Source organism: Chiloscyllium plagiosum, unplaced genomic scaffold (genome assembly GCF_037043375.1).
Source record: "Chiloscyllium plagiosum isolate Xiang-an unplaced genomic scaffold, Cpla_swu_hap1 HiC_scaffold_39, whole genome shotgun sequence".
Lineage (NCBI taxonomy): Eukaryota > Metazoa > Chordata > Chondrichthyes > Orectolobiformes > Hemiscylliidae > Chiloscyllium > Chiloscyllium plagiosum.
In genome coordinates, this window is record NW_028270177.1 from 36,482,113 (window position 1) to 36,507,909 (window position 25,797).

The 25,797-nt window shown below is 47.6% G+C and overlaps 1 protein-coding gene across 1 annotated transcript in view; it reads left to right on the plus strand.

The window, feature by feature from the left end:
- The window catches only part of tmc3 (transmembrane channel like 3), a 93,234-nt gene that overhangs the window by 17,993 nt on the left and 49,444 nt on the right, over nt 1-25,797 (plus strand). Inside the window, exons 4-12 of the mRNA XM_043677608.2 lie at nt 152-233; nt 1,411-1,517; nt 4,607-4,705; nt 4,822-4,964; nt 6,301-6,448; nt 7,088-7,131; nt 9,371-9,518; nt 9,603-9,712; nt 11,949-12,027. Coding sequence (XP_043533543.2) covers nt 152-233; nt 1,411-1,517; nt 4,607-4,705; nt 4,822-4,964; nt 6,301-6,448; nt 7,088-7,131; nt 9,371-9,518; nt 9,603-9,712; nt 11,949-12,027 — 960 coding nt within the window. The remainder of the gene's footprint in view (nt 1-151; nt 234-1,410; nt 1,518-4,606; nt 4,706-4,821; nt 4,965-6,300; nt 6,449-7,087; nt 7,132-9,370; nt 9,519-9,602; nt 9,713-11,948; nt 12,028-25,797) is intronic.

The following is a 25,797-nucleotide window of genomic DNA, read 5'->3' on the forward strand; positions in this document are numbered from 1 at the left end:
AGCGTGGGCTTATTACTAATATTTTGGTTGACTCGATTAACACTCTGCTCATCGGTTTGGCACTCCTCTCTGCTTCAGATTTGTACAAATGTATGGTTGATAGCTTGATGCTGCTGAATTGTAATGCACTGGCAATTTTTTAAAATTGCAGATGTGGAAGAAATTTGGGCGACTAGTGTGTAACATCACCGTGCTGTTTATCCCCTGGGAAATGAGAATCAAGAAAATAGAAAGTAAGTATTTGGTGCAAAAAGCTGCTCAATGTGTACATTGTTAGATGGCAGTTACATTCACCCCCTCCCCTGCCAGTGACAGGGCTCGGGCAGGTCCAGACCCTCTCTTATTCTGGCACCAACTGAAACATGAACCCAAAACCTTAGAATAATGGTGACACTCCAAGTCATTGCACTTTTCAAAACTGGTGTTCATGGAGTAAAGAGACAGGATCACGTATGCATTACATTTTTATGATTTGTGCGTGAATTAAATGAATTAAAAGGGTACATTCTCACCTAAAATCACCCTCATCATGCTCATTTGACTGAATGCTGTCTAACAACACTGAACTGAGTGTGGACCCCAACACACATAAGGGTGAACTTGATCATGGGTTATATCGTTTGGGTCCTGGTTCTGACCTGGCAGTGAGAGAAGTCTTTGCCACTCAAACCATTGGAGGTGAAATGAGCTTGCCAAGTTTGAGCTGCAGCGACTGTACTTTACACTGATGAGAGATAATGGCGTTGGAATGTAATGTTGGCAAATAAATGTCTCACTTTAAAGTTGGTGAGGAGGCATAGTTTTGGAGATTGACGGAGGAAGATTCAATTTGATTTATTGTCAAGTGCATTTATCAGCAATACAGTGTTGGTAATTCGTCCTGTCATTGCTTCTGCCTGAAGTGGAAAAGCTTGTGCTGGCACCAGATTCCTGTGTTTCACCCTAATAGTGTTGCATCCTACACTTTCCAATCCATATTCACAAACACTGGCTATTAATTTCATATTGAGGCAGAAAGTGGTCTTGTTGAATGCTGAAGCAGGTTGGAAGGGTCACACAATGCAGAAAGGACCCATTCAGTCCACGACTGAAGAGTATCCCACCCCAAGCCTGCTTTTCCCGTGGCCAATCCACCTGACCTGCACAACTTTTGGATTAGTGAGAGGGAACCGTTGCACCCGGGGGAAACCCACGCAATCACGGGGAGAATGTGCAAACTCCACACAGAGAGTCGCCCGAGGCTGGGATCGAACCCGGGTCCCTCAGGCTGTGAGGCAACAGCGCTAACCACTGTACTGCCCACGGTCGAATATCTAATTTCTCCAATATTTTGTCTTTTCAATGTAGACATTGCTGTAGTGAAAGCGTTCTCCTGTTGTAGGTACTCATGAGCTATTTTGTCATTTTTAGGTCACTTTGGTTCTGGAGTCGCCTCGTATTTTATCTTTTTGAGATGGATGTTTGGCATCAACATCGTGCTGACAATAATGACTGGTGCGTTTGTTATTTTACCCGAGGTAGGTAGCACCTGCATTGCGTTTGCAGTTGATTTGTTTAAACTCCTCTGCCTCTTGTCCCATACTCCAGGCTGATCACCCATGTGTAATTCCTGATCTCACTGTTGTTCACAACTGTGCATTGTTTGTAACGGAGGCGTTTTCATCTTTGGTAGGAGCTGTTATATAGCTAGGTAAAAACAATGACTGCAGATGCTGGAAACCAGATTCTGGATTAGTGGTGCTGGAAGAGCACAGCAGTTCAGGCAGCATCCAAGGAGCTTCAAAATCGACGTTTCGGGCAAAAGCCCTTCATCAGGAATAAAGGCAGTGAGCCTGAAGCGTGGAGAGATAAGCTAGAGGAGGGTGGGGGTGGGGAGAAAGTAGCATAGAGTAGTGAGTTTGTTTCAGGACATGGTTGAAGAGCTTCAGGCCTTTATTCCTGATGAAGGGCTTTTGCCCGAAATGTCGATTTTACTGCTCCTTGGATGCTGCCTGAACTGCTGTGCTCTTCCAGCACCACTAATCCAGAAGCTGTTATATAGCTATTCCATAAGACTGAGGTAACGTCGCACTCTGTCCCCCATATCCCTCCAAACATTTCCTATTCATGTACTTATCCAAATGTCTTTGAAACATTATAACTCTACCCACATCCACCTCTTCCTCTGGAAGTTCATTCCACAAATATATTGCCCCTCGTGTCTTTAAAATCTTTCTTCTCTTACGTTAAAAATAAACCCCCTTGTTCAAAGTTTGTGAGAATATTTGTAGCTCGGGTGCTGGTTGTTGTGGTTCTGTTCGCCGAGCTGGGAATTTGTGTTGCAGACGTTTCGTCCCCTGTCTAGGTGACATCCTCAGTGCTTGGGACCCTCCTGTGAAGCGCTTCTGTGATCGTTCCTCCGGCATTTATAGTGGTTTGAATCTGCCGCTTCCGGTTGTCAGTTCCAGCTGTCCGTTGTAGTGGCCGGTATATTGGGTCCAGGTCGTTGTGCTTATTGATTGAATCTGTGGATGAATGCCATGCCTCTAGGAATTCCCTGGCTGTTCTCTGTCAAGACCCCCTAGTCTTGAAATCTCCCACCCTAGGGAAAAGACACCTGCCATTCACCTTACCTATACCCCTCATAATTTTATAAACCTTGGTAAGGTTATCCCTCAACATCTTGGTGTTGTCGTGACAACGTCCAGTCTCTGCGTGAACTCCTCATTATCGCAGTGCCCATCTTCAAAAGACATCTCTTCAGTCCCCTCTCTGGGCTCTCCTGCAGAGGCCCCGCTCTTTGTTCCCCCTTCCCTCTGGCAAATACTTGCTATGTTAAAAGGCATTCTGTAAAGTCAAGTTGAGGATAAGAGCAGGGACAAATGGGAGCAGGAATAGGCCATTCAGCCCTTCAGTCCCAATCTGCCATTCAATCAGATTTTGGCTGGTCTTTTATTCAGCACCAACTTTCTGTGTTATCCCTGCACCCTTTCATATTTTTCACATGTAGAATCATAGAATCCTTATAGTATGGAAGCAGGCCATTCAGCCCATTAGGTTCACACTGACCCTCTGACGAGCATCCCACCCCTCCACCCCATCCTATCTCTGTAACCTTGCATTTAGCATGGATAACCCACCTGACCTGCACATCTTTGGACTGTGGGAGGAAACCCACGCAGATAAGGGGAAATGGGCAAACTCCACAGAGTCACCCAAAGATGGAATCGAGCTCAGTTCCCTGCTGCTGTGATGCAGCAGTGCCAACCACTGAGCCATCGTGCCACCCATTTGGAATGTATTGCTCTCAATCTTGTACACACTCAATGACGAGCTCCCAGATCCCAATAGTATGAGTTGTTTTTGGTAAGAACATACAACATACAATAATACAGCAAAATGGGCCCTTCGGCCCACTATGTTGTGCTGACATGACGCCAAATTAGACTAATCCCTTCTGCCTGCTCTTGGTCCTTATCCCTCCATTCCTTGCATATTCATGTGCTTATCTAAAATTCCCTTTAAATGCCCCTTTAATATCAACCCCCACCACCACCCCGGCAGCGCATTCCAGACTCCACCCTGTGTAAAAAGACTTGCCCCTCACCTCTCCTCTGAACGTCTCCCTCTCGCCTTTAACTGCATGGCCCTTACTTTTAGATAATCCATCTTTGGGGGAAGAAATCCTGACCGTCAACTTATCGATGTAGCTCATCATTTTATAGACTTCTATCAAGTTTCCCCTTAGTCTCCGCTGCTCCAGAGGAAACAACCAGAATCTCTCCTTATGGTTCAGATCCTCTAATCCAGGCAGCATCCTGGTAAACCTCTTCTGCACCCTCTCCAAAGCCTCCACGTCTTTCCTGTAATGTGGCGACCACAATACTATGGCCTAACCAAAGTCTTATAAAGCTGCAAAATGACATCCTAACTCTTGTACTCAGTTCGGGGAGAAAGTGAGGGCTGCAGATGCTGGAGATCAGAGCTGAAAATGTGTTGCTGGAAAAGCGCAGCAGGTCAGGCAGCATCCAAGGAACAGGAGAATCGACGTTTCGGGCATAAACCCTTCTTCAGGAAACATTTACATTTTGTGCAGGCGAATTAGGGTGGGATTAGTGGGGAGGAGGATTAAAATGGAGGTCCTATTCAGGATTCATACAAGTTGTGTCTTCTGCTTTTCATCATATTTATTCCTGAAGAAGGGCTTATGCCCGAAACATCGATTCTCCTGCTCCTTGGATGCTGCCTGACCTGCTGCGCTTTTCCAGCAACACATTTTCAGCTCTTGTACTCCGTTCCCTGAGCAATGAAGGCGAGCACACCATACGCTGCCTTTCCCACACTACCCACTTTCAGTAAATTGAACCATAAGGGATACCCATTCCATACTTGCACATCTCATAATTGGAGTGAGTTTATAATGGACTGAATGTCTCCTCGAATATTAAAAAGGAGGCAGATCCTTCAAAGAATTTTCTAATGTAACATTTTACGATGTTGCGTGGGCTGTTATCAACTTGGAAAAATTAACAGATCCGATTCCCTTTCAATCACTCCGATATGTGCTGACATCAGTTCAGTGGAGTCACTAATGAGATTGCATCTGCTTTGTGTTTCCTTTTACAAGCTTTTAGCAGGTGCCCCATTTGGAAGCGTTCCCAGCAAAACCATTCCTGCAGGACACGTCGCATCAGCTCAGGATCTGGACACCATCTGGTCACTCGGGGCAAGCTTCTCCATCTCTTTTATTACTTTACCAATATTGCACCCTCGTGATTTGCTCAAACTTTCAATTAGACCGTGCTGTCATTTCTCTGACTCTCATTTCTGTCCATCACTCAGGGCTACCTCCAATATTCCGTCATGTTCTACGGTTACTACGGCAACGAGAGGAAGATTGGGAGGGCAGGCTACCGTTTACCACTGGCCTACTTCATGGTGGGAATGGCTGTGTTTGCCTATAGCTTCATCATTCTCCTACGAAAGTAATTATTGTATCTGCATATTCACGTACACGTGTAGTGTCTGAGTTCTCCCATGGATTCTCTGTTCATTTCACAATCTTTCCTTCACTTTCCGCTTGCCTTGCTAACTCGGAATCGAAGGGCGTTTGGGGGATGTGAGTTGTACCAAGGTCATCACCAGGACCCTCCAGTACAAGCCCGGTCCCTCCCTCTCCCACCAACCCCCGTAGGGACTGGATTGGCAGCATGGGCGGTGAGGGGGCGGAATGGAGGGGGTTGAAGCAGACAGCGAGGAAACAGGAGCATTAGTCAGCGACACCAGCTCTTACTCAAAAATGGAGCTAGTGGGTTGTCAGCAGTACACAGGCTGGGCCGGAATGTGCCGTGTTGCACTGTGCCAGGCCTGGCCAGGCTGATTGAGGCCGGACCAGGTGGTGTCAGTTCAGCAGCACTGGCAGTGACCTTTAATGGCTGCCATCACAAGTCAGGTCCCTGTGCCTCAGATCTCCTGTTTTGATCATTGACAGACCTTGCAGTGGGTAACTGTGTAACCATGACAACTGCAACACTGTCAGCTCAGGCCCTTTTAATATTGCTTCAAATCCCACCTGCCCTTTGGTCAACGGCCTGATCTTTTTATTATTATTTGATTTTAAACTGAAATTTTAAATTTTAAAATTTACATTTTGTGCAGGCGAATTAGGGTGGGATTAGTGGGGAGGAGGATTAAAATGGAGGTCCTATTCAGGATTCATACAAGTTGTGTCTTCTGCTTTTCATCATATTTATTTCATTCAAGTCATTGCTTTTAACAAGATACACATTGTCATAATTTTTATGGAAAAAGGAATGAAAATGCCTTATGAAGGTCATGAAAGAAATACCGATTGGCAGGGAATGCAGGAAGTGTGGACCTTTCTAGGTGCATCTGCCTTTATGCCTGTTTTTCTCTGGGCCTGTCTGTATGTATAGAGTCATAGAGATGAACAGCACGGAAACAGACCCTTCGGTCCAATTCATCCATGCTGACCAGATATCCTAATCCAATCTAGTCCCATTTGCCAACACTTGGCCCATATCCCTCTAAACCCTTCCTATTCATATTCCCATCCAGATGCCTTTTAAATGCTGTAATTGTACCAGCTCCCACCACATCCTCTGGCAGCTCATTCCATACACGTAGCACCCTCTGCGTGAAAAAGTTGCCCCTTAGGCCCCTTTTATACCTTTTCCCTCTCACCCTAAACCTATGCCCTCTAGTTCTGTCTATGTCTATCTGTGTCAGTGCATGTCTGTCTGTCTGTCTGTCTGTCAGTCAAAGTGCAGAGTAATTCCTTGATTTTGCTCCATTCTTCAGAATGGCGAAGAATTCGCGGTTGAGCATGGCTAGTGCTTCCGATGAGAATTACACCTTCTGCTGGAAGATCTTCTGTGCCTGGGACTATCTGATCGGTAATCCAGAAGCTGCAGAGAGTAAAACAGCTGCAGTGATCAACAGTATTCGGGTAAGGGGCTGCTAATGACCCATCCCCATCTCTCAGAAATATGGGATAGAGTCAGAAAAATACCATTCACCAGATTCCCCCTTGTGCCAGTTTTGGGAAAGAGCTCAGCAGTTAGTCCCATTTCTCCGCCCTAGGGAAACTTCCCTTTTCCAAGATTTGTCCCTTTTTCTGAAAGTTATTTTGGAAGCTGCTTCCATCTGCCTTTCGGGGAATGTTGTCCAGATTGGAATGACTTGCAATGCCTTAAAAAGAAACTCTCCTCTCACTGTTGTGCTGTTGTCATCAAGGAGAAAGTGAGGTCTGCAGATGCTGGAGATCAGAGCTGGAAATGTGTTGCTGGAAAAGCGCAGCAGGTCAGGCAGCATCCAGGGAGCAGGAGAATCGACGTTTCGGGCATGAGCCCTTCTTCAGGATTCTCCTGCTCCTTGGATGCTGCCTGCGCTTTTCCAGCAAGACATTTTCAGCTGCTGTTGTCATCAGTCTGTGCTTTCTGGTAACTGAGACTCCTTGTTTACTGTCACCACCCCTTGTACCATACAATCTTTGTATTTTAATCCGAAGTGTGTTTTGTCTGCATTGTTGAAGAGTCTGCATTGGTCGCTGACAGGTTAATCAATCTTGTCCATTTTTCTTTTGAAGGAAGCGATTCTGGAGGAGCAAGTGAAGAAAAAAGACAGAAGCTTGTAGGTATTAGCCAGAAGGAGAACATGAAAAATCCAGCACGATCAATCACACTGTGCTTTACCTCAATGAAAAGTAACAGCATGCAACACAGATAAGGCCTTTCGGCCCATCAAGTTTGCACCAGCCCATTGTGACAATGCTAAAACTTAAAGAGGTGTATTTTGTCCTTTTTTTTGAAGAGAGGTTTTTAAGTGTGAGGAGACGACCTGTCCATTTGAATCCAAAAATGTAAATTGCCTTGGGTTTTTTTTTAAAGGTGGATCAATAGAAACAGCCTGAAAGGGTGGGGTCAAGCTACCACAGAACCAGGATTCTTAGTTTTAGTTTTTCAGTCGCAGTTGCTGGGATCTTGAAGCTGGGTTTGGAAGCTGCAGTATCTCTCTCTCTGCTTCTCTCTCTCTCTGCTTCTCTCTCTCTCTGCTTCTCTCTCTCTCTGTCTCTCTCTCTCTCTCTCTCTCTGTCTGTCTCTCTCTCTCTCTCTCTCTCTCTCTCTCTGTGTCTCTCTCTCTCTCTCTCTCTCTCTCTCTCGAGTTTTCTCTTGTTTTTTTAACTCCTGGGCGAGAGAATTGCATGTGAGACAATCTAGTTTACTGAATTTGCCTTTGCTCAGGGTGTGTTTATGGGATGTTACTTAATTGGAACAGTTACTGTTTCGTAATTAAATAATTAAATCAAACAATACCACAGGAAATTGCGATACCAACCCAAGGAAACCCAAATACCTAAATAAAAAAACAGACCATACCACCAGTGCTTCATTCGGAGGTTCACGGATGATGTTACCTAGTACGGTGACGAAACGTCTAAAAACGAACCTTTCGGCTCAGTGAGCAAACTACATCCAGAACCTCAACCTGAGCTACAAATCTTTTCAAAACTCATTAAATAATGTATTTTTCTGTTATGTTTTCCAGTTGAATTAAGTTGTTCCAATTTCTTCTTTCTTTTGTTGTATTTGAACTATAGTGTACGAATAAAATGTATTTTGCTTAAAGACAAAGGGTGGTGGTGGAGGGTTGTTTTTCAGACTGGAGGCCTGTGACCAGTGGAGTGCCACAAGGATTGGTGCTGGGCCCTCTACGTTTTGTCATTTACATAAATGATTTGGATGTGAGCATAAGAGGTACAGTTAGTAAGTTTGCAGATGACACCAAAATTGGAGGTGTAGTGGACAGCAAAGAAGGTTACCTCAGATTACAACAGGATCTGGACCAGATGGGCCACTGGGCTGAGAAGTGGCAGATGGAGTTTAATTCAGATAAACGCGAGGCTCTGTATTTTGGGAAAGCAAATCTTAGCAGGACATACACTTAATGGTAAGGTCCTAGGGAGTGTTGCTGAACAAAGAGACCTTGGAGTGCAGGTTCATAGCTCCTTGAAAGTGGAGTCGCAGGTAGACAGGATAGTGAAGAAGGCGTTTGGTATGCTATCCTTTATTGGTCAGAGTATTGAGTACAGGAGTTGGGAGGTCATGTTGGGGCTGTACAGGACATTGGTTAGGCCACAGTTGGAATATTGTGTGCAGTTCTGGTCTCCTTCCTATCGGAAAGATGTTGTGAAACTTGAAAGGATTCAGAAAAGATTTACAAGGATGTTGCCAGGGTTGGAGGATTTGAGCTACAGGGAGAGGCTGAACAGGCTGGGGCTGTTTTCTCTGGAGCGTCGGAGGCTGAGGGGTGACCTTATAGAGGTTTACAAAATTATGAGGAGCATGGATAGGATAAATAGACAAAGTCTTTTACCTGGGGTCAGGGAGTCCAGAACTAGAGGGCATAGGTTTAGGGTGCGAGGGGAAAGATATAAAAGACACCTATGGGGCAACGTTTTCACACAGAGGGTGGTATGGGTATGAAATGAGCTGCCAGAGGAAGTGGTGGAGGCTGGTACAATTGCAACATTTAAGAGGCATTTGGATGGGTATTTGAATAGGAAGGGTTTGGAGGAATATGGGCTGGGTGCTGGTAGGTGGGACTAGATGGGGTTGGGATATCTGGTCGGCATGGACAGGTTGGACCGAAGGGTCTGTTTCCATGCTGTACATCTCTATGACTCTGTGACTCTGTGACTCTGTGACTCTATGACTCTGTGACCTGGTGGTTTGACCAATTGAATTGCATCTGGAACACGACACCTGGCATTTCCCTTTAAAGTAAGAAAACGTTAGGTTCTCGGCTATTTTCTTTGAGGGGGTTTGTTCTGGTTTATCACACGGTAATATGTTCCATCTTTTTTCGGTAGGCCGGTGATAATAAGCTTAAGGATCCTTGCCAACATCCTGGTGCTCCTCTCTCTCGCCGGCAGTATTTACATCATTTATTTTGTTGTCGATCGTTCCCAGGAGTTGGAGCGCACTAAAGCTGAGTTGTCGCTGTGGGAAAAGAATGAGGTAGAGCCCTTGTCCTTCAGGCTGTTCCACATGGACAGTGGTTATCACATCAATGCACTGATACGCTGCCTTGCTTCTGTTTAGGTGAGCGTTGTTGTTTCCCTCATCACCATGATCGCTCCCTCGGTGTTCGAACTCGTGGCTCAGCTGGAGATGTTGCACCCCAGGACCACCCTGCGTTTCCAGCTCGCCAGGTAGGACACCCCTCTCCTACCCAGAGTGATGCCCTCCCGGGCAGCCCGGTGGCTCAGCGGTTAACGCTGCTGCCTCACTACACCAGGCACCTGGTTCGATTCCAGCCTTGGGCGAGTGTCTGTGTAGAGTTTGCACATTCTCTGCCTGGGTTTCCTCTGGGTGCTCCGGTTTCCTCCCACAGTCCAAAGATGTGCAGGTCAGGTGGATTGACCATGCTAACTTGCCCGTAGTGACCAAGGATGTGTAGGTTAGATGCATTAGTAAGGGGTAAATGTAGGGTAATAGGGGAGGGGAATGGGTCTGGGTGTTTACTCTTCGTGGAGTCGGTTTCCACACTGTTGGGGTTCAGCAATTCACCAATCAGTCACTCACTGGCACTCATTCAGTTGCCTATACACAACCCCCACTCTGAGTCGAGAGTGGGGAGATCACTCATGGCTGCTGTAAACTGCCCTGGTCACAGAGGAGATGGAAGGGCCCTCTTGTGACACGAGGGGAGGCAATGGCCTAGTGGTATTGTCAATGGACTGCTAATCCAGAGACAAGTAACATTCTGGGAACTCAGGTTCAAATCCTGCCGATGGTGGAATTTGAATTAAATAAAAATCTGGAATGAAGAGTTTAATGATGACCATGAATCCATTGTTGATTATTAGAAAAGCCGTCTGGTTCACTAAGGTCCTCGAGGGAAGGAAACTGCCATTCCCTGGTTGGAGCTACACGTGACTCCAGACCCACCGCAATGTTTGGCTGACTCTCAGGCCTTTAGGGATGGGTAATAAATCCTGGCCCAGCCAGTGACACCTTCGTCCTGTGAATGAATAAACAAGAAAGTCCCTACCCCATGGAGGAGAAAGTGAGGACTGCAGATGCTGGAGATCAGAGCTGAAAATGTGTTGCTGGAAAAGCGCAGCAGGTCAGGCAGCATCCAGGGAACAGGAGAATCAACGTTTCGGGCATAAGCCCTTCTTCAGGAAGAAGATTGTTGCAAACCCTGCAGAGAAAGTCTGAGCTATCCAGTAACGAGTGGTGCTGGTGAAACAAAAGTATGGGCTGACCCATCCCAGAGGGAAACAAAACCGTATATACTTCAAAAATGAATATTCTAGCCCTCTATTTTGAGGTATATTAAGTGTGTCGGATCAGTATGTGTCATTTATGAGTTTTAGTGGACTTTTTTGTTTCCTAATCAACCCATTCAGAGATGTTATTACACACCTCTGGAGCAGGTGGGACTTGAACCTGGACCTCTCAGTCTGAGGTTGGGACATTACCACTGCTCCACAAGAAGGCCCTTTTCTTTGTTTCTGCCTTTGTTAAACCCAGTAGTTGGAGATATTTTCTCCTCTGTCTGTTATGGCACACACCTGGAGCAGGTCTCCTAGCCCAGAGGTAGTGGCATTACCCCACCCAGGTTTCTCTTTCTATAATTGCAGCTCATTGGTGGTGCTGGAATTCATTGAAAGCACACCTTAACGTTACAGACAGAGGCTCAGAGCATCTCCAATTTTGACCCCTTTCACCATAAACGCTAAGGAATTTGGTTCATTTCCAACTCACTGCATCGTGATCATTTGGTATTTTTTTAAAGAGGCTCGAGTTATGTAGACCTATTGGAGATTCCAGGTGTTGGGTGTGTTCTAGTTAATGGGGCAGTCTTAACATACCTCAAACCATAGAATCATAGAACTATCGATATAACCATCATAAAACCATCTGATATTCGATGCCAAAGTATACTTTTTTATCCTTTTAAGGATTGTTTTTAACTTTCCTGTAACACTTAGATTACTTACAGTGTGGAAATAGGCCCTTCGGCCCAACAAGTCCACACCGACCCTCTGAAGAGTAACCCACCCAGACCATTTCTCTCTGACTAATGCACCTAACACTACGGGCAATTTAGCGTGGCCAATTCACCCAACCTGCACATTTTTTGGACTGTGGGAGGAAACCGGAGCACCCAGAGGAAACCCACGCAGACACGGGGAGAATGTGCAAACTTCACACAGACAGTTGCCTGAGGCAGGAATTGAACCCGGGTCTCTGGCGCCATGAGGCAGCAGTGCTAACCACTGTGCCACCGTGCCGCCCAAACACCTACAGCTTTTTCCAGTATTTAAATTAATGCTTGCTGGACAATAGAGCTTACATTTTCTGAAATGATTTCACTCTGACCTGTGGTGTTACTTTAACTTTTTGAGTTGTTAACTGTGTCTTTTGTCTCTGATACAGAGTGTTGGTGCTGTACTTGGGCAACCTCTACAGTTTAATCATTGCTCTGTTAGACAAGGTGAACAGTATGAGCATGACGGTAAGCCTTGGAACTTGGTGCTTTATGTTCTCAGCAGTTGAGACTGACCTGGGGGAGGGGGTTTAACCCTTTGACAATTGCAATGTGAATGATAACCTGTCTATAGAGTGACTTCCCCCACCCCTTTCCTCACCATCTCCGTGCTCACTGTTAGGAAATAGCTAAAGCAAGATTCCAGCAATGTCTCCCAGAAAACTGGAACCCCTTCATAATTCATTTTTTTTGTGTGTGAAGGGATGTTGCTAGTGTTTTTGTGGATGGTTTACACTAACTTGTTAAGGACATGGGAGGCAGGAGGAAAAACTAGAAAAGAGCGGTGGCTCAGTGGTTAGCACGTCAGCTTCACAGCGCCAGAGACCCAGGTTCAATTCCAACCTCCGGTGACTGTCTGTGTAGAGTTTGCACATTTTCCCCGTGTCTGCGTGGGTTTCCTCCGGGTGCTCTGGTTTCCTCCTACAGTCCAAAAACGTGCGATGTGGAGGTTAGGTGTCATGATTCGGAGATGCCGGTGTTGGACTGGGGAGTACAAAGTTAAAAATCACACAACACCAGGTTATAGTCCAACAGGTTTAATTGGAAGCACACTAGCTTTCGGAGTGACGCTCCTTCTTCAGGTGGTTGTCTCCTGAAGGAGCAGCGTTCCGAAAGCTAGTGTACTTCCACTAAACCTGTTGGACCTGGTGTTGTGTGATTTGTAACTAGGTTGAGGTGTGTTAGTTAGGGAATAGGGTAATGGGTCTGGGTGGGATACACAGAGGGGCAGTGTGGACTTGTTGGGCCGAAGGGCCTGGTTCCACACTGTAGGGATTCTAATTCTAATTAAAGATTTCACCACCCTCTAAGTGAAGACATTCTTCCTCATTACAGTCCTAAATTTATTCTTTTATTCTGGTCTCTCCTGGTTCAACCCAATCCAACCAGGGGATGTCTCCTTGCTGCATCGACTCTGTCCATCCCTTTGAAGGGTTTTGTAAGTTTCTGTGAGATTGTGTCTTGTTCTGTTGAGCTTCAGAGATTACAGACTCGGTCTATCAGTCTCTCCTCATAGCACAGTGTCACTAGGAATCGGTCTCGGGAACCTCCACTGCACTTGTCGAAGATAAGTCTATCTTTCCTTGGCCAAGGGGACCGGAACCGCACACAGTATTCCAGGTGTGATCTCACCAGTGTTCCATTTGAAGCAAGACTTTTTTTTATTTGCTGTTGCCCTGAAATCCTCTTGTGATAAACTTTAACGTACAGTTTGCCTTCTGAATTACTGCTGCCCCAGTGGTCTGGAAAATGATGCGTGTTCTTCACTTCAGAAGTTGATGCGTTGGACTTAAGTCTGTTAGGATTCTTTCCTTTTTAAGCTTTTCTGCTTTTCATGTTTTTTTTTCCCCACATAGAGAAGGAGAGGGAGATGTTCAGGTTGCAGGCTCTGATTGTCAGTGGCTGTCCTACACTTACTATTCTGTATCTAGTTGTAGCTGAACCTATTGGGAGGCTGTCACTAGGCAGACTTTCCTTTAATGGAGAGAGCGTTTCCATATCACTTCCTCAAAATATCCCCCTCACTGCTTCAAAAAGTAACGTTGTCTTACACAGGTAAAAATGTACATCACTTGATTTTTCTAAATTGCAAACTTTTCCCGGTATTTCAGATAAATAGCAGTGCCTGACATCAATTCCAGTTTATAGTCCAAAAAGAAAAATGTATGGTCCTTTCTGATGAAGGTCTTTGGATCCCAGGAATTTGACAACTTTCAGTCCCATGGATTTCTCTGATACTACTTTTTATTAATACCAATTTCTTTTAGTTCCACGCTCTCAACAGACCCTTGGATTTTTATTATTTTAGGGAGATTTCCTGTGTCTTCCTCTATGAAGATAGATGCAAAATACTTCTTTAGATTCACTGCCAGTTTTCCAGCTTCTGTTGTAAGGGACCTACATTTGTTTTTGTTAATCCTTTCCATTTTAAATGCCTATAGAAGTTTAGCGAGTTTTGAGAAGATTTGTAGCTCAGGTTGAGGTTTTGGATGTAGATTTGCTGGCTGAGCTGGAAGGTTCATTTCCAGACATTTCATCACCCTACTAGGTAACATCTTCAGTGGACCTCATGCGAAGCAATGCTGTGTTACATCGGGTTAGACCCCACCTACCACCCTCTGAGAAAAGGAACAGGAAGTGACTTCACCACAGGAAATGACATCACCAACCCAAAGAAACCCAAACATTTAAATAGAAAGCAGGAATTTTCAGCATTGTTTCGCATGAGGTCCACTGAAGATGTTACCTAGGAGGGTAATGAAAAGTCTGGAAATGAACCTTTCAGCTCAGCCAGCAAATCTACATCCAAAGCCTATAGAAGCTTTTACAATCAATTTTTATGTTCCTTGCTATCTTACATTCATATTCTGTTCTTTTATTTCTTTATCCTCCTGTGCTGAATGCAAAAATGTTCCCAGTCCTCAGGTTTTCAACTTAGTTGGTAACTTTATAAGCATTATCCTTTGAAGTAGCTCTTAGAATACCGCATGCAGTTTTGGTCACCCTACTACAGAAAGGATATTATTAAACTATTGAGGGTGCAGAAACGATTTCCTAGAATGCTACCTAGACTGGAAGGTTTGAGTTATAAGGAGAGGCTTGATAGACTGGGATCTTTTTCCCTGGAGCATAGGAGACTGAGGGGGTGACTTTATAGAGGTCTGTAAAAACATGGGAGGCTTTGGTAATGTGGTTAACTAATTGCTTTTCTGCAGGGTCGGGGAGTCTAAAACTAGAGGGCATAGGTTTAAGATGAGAGGGGAGGGATACGAAAGGGTCCAGAGGGGACAGGTTTTCACACAGAGGGTGGGGACTGTCTGGAACAGGCTGCCCAAAGTAGTGCTCGAAGCAAGTACAATTTGATCACTTAAGTAACATTCAGACAGCTACAGGATGGTAACATTTAGTAACACTTAGACAGGATGGGATAGGTATGGAGGGGTATGGATCAAACACAGACAAATGGGTTTAGATTAATTGTGAAAACTGGACAGCATGAACAAGTTGGGCCAGGAGTCGAAGAGTGTGGTGCTGGAAAAGCACAGCCGGTCAGGCAGCGTGCAAGGAGCAAGAGAGTCAGCGTTTTGGGCATAAGCCCTGGGTCAGGATTGAGAGTTTATGCCCGAAACATCAATTCTCCTGCTCCTCAGATGCTGCCTGACCTGCTGTGCTTTTCCAGCGCCACTCTCTCACCTCTGATCACCAGCATCTGCTGTCCTCACTTTCTCCTCGTCGGACCAAGAGCCTGTTCCCATGCTGTAAACCTCTAAGACTATCTTTCAATTTCCTTGTTAGTTAGAGCTGTCCCACATTTCGAGTTGGATTTCTTTTTTTTGCCTAAAGTGACATTTTTTAAGTGAAAAGCTAATATTGTGAACGATTACCTTACCAGTCCATCAGAGCCAGTTTCCTCTCACTTCTTCAAAATGACCCTCATTTAGATTGAAGATCGTAGTTTCAGATTGAATAATATCTTTTGTGACTTAACGGAAAATCCAATTATACTATGGTCACTATTCCCTGAAGGTTCTTTTATAACAGGATTACTAATTCGTCCTTTGCTATTACATGCAACTTGATCTAAAATAGACTATGCCTAGTTATTCCTCAACAAGTTACTCTGGAAAACTCTAGAACACATTCCAGAAATTCTTCATGCACAGCATCTGTCCTCATTAGGCTGACCTAGACTAGAATCTAATATGCAGCTTAGCGTAGCAGGTCAGGCAGCATCCAAGGAACAGGAGAATCGACGTTTTGGGCATAAGCCCTTCTTCAGGAAGAAGGGCTTATGCCCGAAACGTTGATTCTCCTGTTCCTTGAATGCTGCCTGACCTGCTGTGCTTTTCCAGCACCACTCTGTCACCTCTGATCTCCAGCATCTGCAGTCCTCACTTTCTCCTCCTATATGCAGTTTAGAAACACCATGACAACACCATAACAAGTCTTGCTACATGCCGCTCTAACGTGTTGATTTATATTGTGTCTTACATTAACACTACAGTTAGAAATTGCGGTAGTTGAACAAGCCCAAAAATAACAAGCTGTAGTATACAGGAGCAGATTACTGATTACTAACGACATCAGGAATTATGATGACAGCTCATGTGATGAGCCATTTTGTGAAGGGGTTCCTGTAACCAGGTTGTACAGGGATCACTTTCTGCAAGGTATATATTATATTTAGTTGAACAAAAAGTTCTAGTCCAAAAGACCTGTTTCATTTCTATCTGTGAGCAGTCAGCCTGAGAAGCCTATCCTCTCAGACATGGGAATGGAGCCCGGGGCTGACGCTGAACCTGAAACAAAGGTGAACTGCTCTGTGCTGACACAAGAGGGAGACAGGCGAAAGTGAGGACTACAGATGCTGGAGATCAGAGTCTAGATCAGAGTGGTGCTGGAAAAGCACAGCAGGTCAGGCAGCATCCGAGGAGCAGGAAAATCGACATTTCGGGCAAAAGCCCTTCATCAGGAATGAGGCTGGGAGCTCCGGGGTGGAGAAATAAATTGGAGAGGGGTGGGGCTGGGGAGAAGGTAGCTGAGAGTGCACTAGGTGGATGGAGGTGGGGGTGAAGGTGATAGGTCAGAGGGGAGGGTGGAGTGGATAGGTGGGAAGGAAGATTGGCAGGTAGGACAGGTCATGAGGATGGTGCTGAGCTGGAAGGTTGGAGCTGGGGTAAGGTGGTGGGAGGGGAAATGAGGAAACTGTTGAAGTCCACATTGATGCCCTGGGGTTGAAGTGTTCCGAGGCGGAAGATGAGGCGTTCTTCCTCCATGCGTCTGTTGGTGAGGGAGCGGCGGTGAAGGAGGCCCAGGACCTGCATGTCCTCGGCAGAGTGGGAGGGGTAGTTGAAATGTTGGGCCATGGGGCGGTGTGGTTGATTGGTGCGGGTGTCCCGGAGATGTTCCCTAAAGCGCTCTGCTAGGAGGCGTCCAGTCTCCCCAATATAGAGGAGACCGCATCGGGAGCAACGGATACAATAAATGATATTGGTGGAAGTGCAGGTGAAACTTTGATAGATGTTGATGGCAGGCCTCCACTGGTCGCAGGCCTCCAGTCCGAAAAGCAACTCTCCATCACCTCCACCTGAGTCCTCCAGTCAAGCCAATTTGTATCCAGTTAGTAATTTCTCTCTGAATCCCATGTGATCTAACGTTACTAACCAATCTACCACGTAGAACCTGGTCAAAGGCATTTCTAAAGTCCGTGTCTACACTCTGTCCTTACTTATCTTGGTCATCTCCTCAAAAAATCTCAATCAAGTGTGCAAGACACTCTTTGCCAAGCACAGAGCCATGCTGACTAGCCTTTGCCTCTGCTAGGGGCATTCCAATCCCTTCCCTACTTTTCCACAATGTGCTCGGATACACGTCATCAGGTTCCAGAGATTTATCTACCTTTATGCTTTTTAAGATATCCAGCACCTTCTCTGCTGAGATGTGGACTATTTTCAAGACATCACTACTCATTTCCCCAAATTCCCTGGCTTCTGTGTCTTTTTGCACAGTAAAAACTAAAGCAAAATATTCATTTAATATCTCTCATTTCCTGTAGTTCCACATATAGATTATCTCGTTTAAAGAGCCATATTCACTCCTGAGTTGTTCCTTTGCCCTTCATATGCTTGTAGAATGTTTTTGGATTATTCTTAATCTTATCTGCCAAGTTTATCTCATATATCATCCTTTTGCCCTCCTGATTTCCCTCATAAAGAATGCCCCTACTCCCGTTATACTCTTCAAGAGATTCTCTTTTGATCCCAGATTTCTAAACCTGACTCATGCCTCCTTCCTATTCTTGAGCAGAGCCTCAATATCCGTATTCATCCATCGTTCCCTGCTCCTGCCTGCTTACCCTTCACTCTAACAGCAACATACTACCTCTGAATTCTCATGATCTCACTTTGTGAAAGCTTCCTACTTGCCAATTGTCCCTTTACCTCTGAAAAGTGTACTCCAAACAACTTTTGAACGTTCCTGTCTCACATTGTCAGAATTGGCCTTATTCCAATTTAGATCTTTAATTTCTACGCAAGGCCTATCCTTTTTCATAACCATTTTAAACCTAACAGAATTCTGATCACTGGTCTCAAACTGCTCCCCCTCTATCACTTCAGTCACTTGCCCTGCCTTATTACAGAGAACAGTACAGCACAGGATCTGGCCCTTCCGGTCTACCAGCCCACATTTTGTCCTTCCACTCTAAAACTGGCTTCACTTACAGGATCCATGTCCCTCTATTCCCTTCCTATTCAGGTATTCATCCAGATGATTCTTGAATGCTGCTGTTGTGTCTGCTTCCACCACCTCCTCTGGCAGTATGTTCCAGACACTCACCATCCTTTGTTTGAAACATTTTGCCTCACACATTGCTTTTAAACTTCTCCCCTCGCACCTGGCACCTGTGTCCCCTAGTCTCATACTTTCCACTCTATCCATGCCAGTCACAATCCTATAAACTTCGATCAGGCCGCCCCTCAACTTCCTGCGTTCCGGTGAAAATGAACCCAGTCTATCCAACCTTTCTTCAGAGCTAAAATCCCCCAGACCAGGCAACATCCTGGTAAACCTTTTCTGTACCCTCGCCGAAGCATCCACATCCTCCTTGTGGTGTGGTGACCAGAACTGTACACAATATTCCAAATGTGGTCTAACTAAAGTTCTATTAAGCTGCAGCGTAACTTGCTTATCCTTATACTCAATGCCCCTTCCAGTGAAGGTAAGCTTGACATAGGCCTTTTTTACTGCCTTATCTACCTGCTGCCATCTTCAGTGATCTGTGGACCTGCACACCCAGATCCCTCTGCATTTCAATACTCCTAAAGGTTCAGCTATTGGCTGTATAATTTCCACCTGTACTTGACCTTCCGAAATGCATCACCTCACATTTGTCCAGATTGAACTCCATTTGCCATTTTTCTGCATATGCTTCAAACTGATTTATATCTTGCTGCATCCTCTGACAATCCTCCTGTCACGATCCACAACTCCACCAATCTTTATATCATCTGCAAACCTACTCATCAGAGCAGCCATATTTTCCGTGACATCATTTATGTAGATCATGAACAACAGAGGTCCCAGCACTGATCACAGCCCTCCATTCCGAAAAGCATCTTTCCACCGCACCTTCTGTCTCCTGTGACTACGCCAGTTCTGTATCCACCTTGCCAGCTCCCCCTGACTTCACCTTTTGTACTAGTCTGCCATGAGGGACCTTGCCAAAGGATTTACTGAAGTCCTTGTAGACAGCATTAATCGCTTTTCCCTCATCAATCATAGAATCCCTATAGTGTGGCCCAACAAGTCCACATCGACCGTCTGCAGTGTAACCCAACCAGACCTATTCCTCTACGCTATTACCCCTGACTAAAGCACCAAATCTACATATCCTGGGCGCTACTTAGCACAGGTAATTCACCCTGACCCGCACATCTTTGGACTGTGGGAGGAAATCGGAGCACCCGGAGGGATACCACACAGACACGGGGAGAATGTGCAAACTCCACACAGTCAGTCGCCCGAGGTGGGAATCGAACCCGGGTCTTTGGTCCTGTGAGGCAGCAGTGCTCACCACTGAGCCACCGTGCTATAATCTTTGTCACCTCCTCAAACACTTTGATCAAGTTAGTGAGGCGCGACCTCCCCCACACAGTGCCATGTTGTCTATCACTAATGAGTCCATTTGCTTCAAAATGTGTATCAATCTTGTCCCTGAGAATCTATTCCAATACTTTCCCTCCCCGTGACAAAGCACAAAGAAAATTACAACACAGGAACAGGCCCTTCGACCCTCCAAGCCTGCACTGATCCAGATCCTCTATCTAAACCTGTCACCTATTTTCTAAGGATCTGTATCTCTTTGCTTCCTGCCCATTCATGTATCCGTCTAGACACATCTTAAATGATGCTATTGTGCCCGACTCTACCACCTCCACTGGCAACGCATTTCAGGCCCCCACCGCCCTTTGCGTAAAGAACTTTCCACGCATATCTCCCACAAACATTTCTCCTCTCACTTTGAACTCATGACCCCTAGTAATTGAGTCCTGCACACTGGGGGAAAAAGCTTCTTGCTATCCACCCTGTCTATACCTCTCATGATTTTGAAGACCTCAATCAGGTTCCCTCTCAACCTCCATCTTCCTAATAGAGTCATAGAGTTGTACAACAGGGAAACAGACCCTTTGGTCCAACCCATCCATGCCGACCAGATACCCCAACCCAATCTAGTCCCACCTGCCAAATAATCCTTATCTATTCAACCTCTCTTCATAGCTAGCGCCCTCCATACCAGGCAATATCCTGGAGAACCCCCTCTGCACCCTCTCCAAAGCATCCACATCCTTTTGGTAATGTGATGACCAGAACTGTACGCAGTATTCCAAATGTGGCCGAACCAAAGTCCTATACAACTGTAACATGACCTGCCAACTCCTGTACTCAATACCCTGTCCGATGAAGGAAAGTATGCCGTATGCCACCTTGACCACTCTATCGACCTGCGTTGCCACCTTCAAGGTACAATGGACCTGAACACCCAGATGTCTCTCCACATCAATTTTCCGATGGGCTTTTCCATTTACTGTGTAGTTCATTCTTGAATTGGCTCTTCCAAAATGCATCACCTCGCATTTACCTGGATTGAACTCCATCTGCCATTTCTCCGCCCAACTCTCCAATCTATCTATATTCGGCTGCATTCTCTGACAGTCCCCTTCATGCAATCTTAGTGTCATCTGCAAACTTGACAATCAGACCACCTATACCTTCCTCCACATCATTTATGTATGTCACAAACAACAATGGTCCCAATTCGGATCCCTGTGGAACACCACTGGTCACCGGTCTCCATTTTGAGAAACTCCCTTCCATGACCACTCTCTTGCCCAGCCAGTTCTCTATCCATCTGGCTAGTACACCCTGGACCTCTTGTGACTTCACTTTCTCCATCAACCTACCATGGGGAACATATCAAACGCTTTACTGAAGACCACATTTCTGACACCTACAGCTCTTCCCTCCTCAATCAACTTTATCACTTCCTCAAGGAATTTTATTAAGTTGGCAAGACATGCCCTTCCCTGCACAAAGCCATGCTGCCTATCACTGATAAGCCCATTTTCTTCCAAATGGGAATAGATCCTATCCCTCAGTATCATCTCCAGCAGCTTCCCTACCAGGGTCAGGGTCACCCGTCCATAATTACTTGGTTATCCCTGCTACCCTTCTTAAACAAGGGGGCAATATTTGCAATTCTCCAGTCCTCTGGGACCTCATCCGTGTTCGAAGATGCTGCAAAGTTTTCTGTTAAGGCCCCAACTATTTCCTCTCTTGCTTCCCTCAGTAACTTGGGATAGATCGCATCCGGACCTGGGGAGTTGTCCACCTTAATGTCTTTTAGAATACCCAACACTTTGTCCCTCCTTATGCCGACTTGACCTGGAGTTTTCAAAGATCTATCCCTAACTTCAACATCCGGCATGTCCCTTTCCTCGGTGAATACCCATGCAAAGTACTCATTAAGAATCTCACCCATTTTCTCTGACTCCACGCATAACTTCCCTCCTTTGTCCTTGAGTGGGCCAACCCTTTCTCAAGTTAACCTATTGCTCCTTATATATGAATAAAAGGCTTTGGGGTTTTCCTTAACCCTGTTTGCTAAAGATATTTCATGACCCCTTCAATTGTCATCCATGGCTCCCTAAACTTGCCATTTCTATCCTTCATTTTCACAGAGACATGTCTAATCCTGCACTCTAATCCCCATATCAAATGGGGATTTACCTTCCAACAGCTGACCGGAGGGGACACCTGCACTGACTTCCTACTCTTTCTCTGCCTTTCGGTCACCCATTCCCTTTCTCCCTCAGCAACCCTAATCTGCGGTGTGACCGAATCACTAAACGTGCTCTCCACGACCTCCTCAGAATGGCGGATGCTCCACAGTGAGTCCATCCGCAACTGCAGACCAATCATATCATCAAACAAGAGCTGGACACAATTCCTGACATCGGCCACGTCCCTGAGCTCCCACATTGAGCACGAGGAGCAGAACACGGCTCTGGGATCTCCTGCTATTTTTAATCTGAACCTTCACTTAGTCTGAACTGAGATAAATGGAAAAGAAACGTTTTTAGCAATCACACCATAAAATAAAAGAAACCCCTTACCATATCAACACATCACAGTGTCTTTTTTTTTGGTTAAAGGTGGAGGGGGGGGGTGGGAGACTCTACACATGTAACGTCTGCCAAATATATCGGTTCACTCACCTTGACAGAGCGCAATTCGACTGCTCCCACTCAGCTCCTCTCTCTCCCCACTCCCACTCAGCTCCTCTCTCTCCCCACTCCCTCACAGCTCCTCACTCTCCCACTCATCTTCTCACTCTCCCTCTCAGCTCCTCACTCTCCCTCTCAGCTCCTCACTCTCCCCACTCCCTCTCAGCTCCTCACTCTCCCTCTCAGCTCCTCACTCTCCCCACTCCCTCTCAGCTCCTCACTCTCCCTGCTCCCACTCAACTCCTCACTCTCCCACTCAGCTCCTCTCTCTCCCCACTCCCTCTCAGCTCCTCACTCTCCCTCACAGCTCCTCTCTCTCCCCACTCCCTCTCAGCTCCTCACTCTGCCTCTCAGCTCCTCACTCTCCCCACTCCCTCTCAGCTCCTCACTCTCCCTGCTCCCACTCAACTCCTCACTCTCCCACTCAGCTCCTCACTCTCCCCACTCCCTCTCAGCTCCTCACTCTCCCTGCTCCCACTCAACTCCTCACTCTCCCACTCAGCACCTCACTCTCCCCACTCAGCTCCTCACTCTCCCTCTCAGCTCCTCACTCTCCCTCTCAGCTCCTCACTCTCCCACTCATCTTCTCACTCTCCCCACTCAGCTCCTCACTCTCCCTCTCAGCTCCTCACTCTCTCCACTCCCTCTCAGCTCCTCACTCTCCCACTCAGCTGCTCACTCTCCCCGCACCATCTCAGCTCCTCACTCTCCCTCTCAGCTCCTCACTCTCCCCACTCCCTCTCAGCTCCTCACTCTCCCTGCTCCCACTCAACTCCTCACTCTCCCCACTCAGCTCCTCTCTCTCCCCACTCCCTCTCAGCTCCTCACTCTCCCTCACAGCTCCTCTCTCTCCCCACCCCCTCTCAGCTCCTCACTCTCCCTCTCAGCTCCTCACTCTCCCACTCAGCACCTCACTCTCCCCACTCAGCTCCTCACTCTCCCTGCTCCCACTCAACTCCTCACTCTCCCCACTCAGCACCTCACTCTCCCTCTCAGCTCCTCACTCTCCCTCTCAGCTCCTCACTCTCCCACTCATCTTCTCACTCTCCCCACTCAGCTCCTCACTCTCCCTCAGCTCCTCACTCTCCCCACTCCCTCTCAGCTCCTCACTCTCCCACTCAGCTCCTCACTCTCCCTGCACCATCTCAGCTCCTCACTCTCCCTCTCAGCTCCTCACTCTCCCCACTCCCTCTCAGCTCCTCACTCTCCCTGCTCCCACTCAACTCCTCACTCTCCCTCTCAGCTCCTCACTCTCCCCACTCCCTCTCAGCTCCTCACTCTCCCTCTCAGCTCCTCACTCTCCCCACTCCCTCTCAGCTCCTCACTCTCCCTGCTCCCACTCAACTCCTCACTCTCCCTCTCAGCTCCTCACTCTCCCCGCTCCCTCTCAGCTCCTCACTCTCCCTCTCAGCTCCTCACTCTCCCCACTCCCTCTCAGCTCCTCACTCTCCCTGCTCCCACTCAACTCCTCACTCTCCCACTCAGCTCCTCACTCTCCCCACTTCCACTCAGCTCCTCACTCTCCCACTCAACTCCTCACTCTCCCACTCAACTCCTCACTCTCCCACTCATCTTCTCACTCTCCCCACTCAGCTCCTCACTCTCCCTCTCAGCTCCTCACTCTCCCACTCATCTTCTCACTCTCCTCACTCAGTTCCTCACTCTCCCTCTCAGCTCCTCAATCTCCCCACTCCCTCTCAGCTCCTCACTCTCCCACTCATCTCACTCTCCCCACTCAGCTCCTCACTCTCCCCACTCATCTTCTCACTCTCCCCACTCAGCTCCTCACTCTCCCCACTCAGCTCCTCACTCTCCCTCTCAGCTCCTCACTTTCCCCACTCCCTCTCAGCTCCTCACTCTCCCCACTCCCTCTCAGCTCCTCACTCTCCCACTCAGCTCCTCACTCTCCCTCCCAGCTCCTCACTCTCCCACTCACCTCCTCACTCTCCCCTCTCCCTCTCAGCTCCTCATTCTCCCCGCTCCCACTCAGCTCCTCACTCTCCCCGCTCCCTCTCAGCTCCTCACTCTCCCCACTCCCACTCAGCTCCTCACTCTCCCACTCAACTCCTCACTCTCCCCGCTCCCTCTCAACTCCTCACTCTCCCTCTCAGCTCCTCACTCTCCCTCTCAGCTCCTCACTCTCCCCACTCCCTCTCAGCTCCTCACTCTCTCCACTCCCTCTCAGCTCCTCACTCTCCCCGCTCCCTCTCAGCTCCTCACTCTCCCCGCACCATTTCAGCTCCTCACTCTCCCTCTCAGCTCCTCACACTCCCACTCAGCTCCTCACTCTCCCCGCTCCCACTCAGCTCCTCACACTCCCACTCAGCTCCTCACTATCCCCACTCCCTCTCAGCTCCTCACTCTCCCCACTCCCACTCAGCTCCTCACTCTCCCACTCATCTTCTCACTCTCCCCACTCAGCTCCTCACTCTCCCTCTCAGCTCCTCACTTTCCCCACTCCCTCTCAGCTCCTCACTCTCCCTCTCAGCTCCTCACTCTCCCCACTCCCTCTCAGCTCCTCACTCTCCCACTCAGCTCCTCACTCTCCCCACTCCCTCTCAGCTCCTCACTCTCCCACTCAGCTTCTCACTCTCCCCACTCCCTCTCAGCTCCTCACTCTCCCCACTCCCACTCAGCTCCTCACTCTCCCAGTCATCTTCTCACTCTCCCCACTCAGCTCCTCACTCTCCCACTCATCTTCTCACTCTCCCCACTCAGCTCCTCACTCTCCCACTCAGCTCCTCACTCTCCCCGTTCCCTCTCAGCTCCTCACTCTCCCCGCTCCCACTCAGCTCCTCACTCTCCCACTCAACTCCTCACTCTCCCACTCATCTTCTCACTCTCCCCACTCAGCTCCTCACTGTCCCTCTCAGCTCCTCACTCTCCCCACTCCCTCTCAGCTCCTCACTCTCCCCGCTCCCTCTCAGCTCCTCACTCTCCCACTCAGCTCCTCACTCTCCCTCTCAGCTCCTCTCTCTCCCCACTCCCTCTCAGCTCCTCACTCTCCCTCTCACCTCCTCACTCTCCCCTCTCTCTCTCACCTCCTCACTCTCCCCACTCCCACTCAGCTCCTCACTCTCCCCACTCCCACTCAGCTCCTCACTCTCCCTCTCAGCTCCTCACTCTCCCTGCTCCAACTCGGCTCCTCACTCTCCCTCTCAGCTCCTCACTCTCCCCGCTCCCTCTCAGCTCTTCACTCTCCCCGCTCCCACTCAGCTCGTCACTCTCCCTCTCAGCTCCTCACTCTCCCCGCTCCCACTCAGCTCCTCACTCTCCCACTCAGCTCCTCACTCTCCCACTCAGCTCCTCACTCTCCCTCTCAGCTCCTCACTCTCCCCGCTCCCACTCGGCTCCTCACTCTCCCCGCTCCCACTCGGCTCCTCACTCTCCCCGCTCCCACTCGGCTCCTCTCTCTCCCCTCTCAGCTCCTCTCTCTCCCCACTCAGCTCCTCTC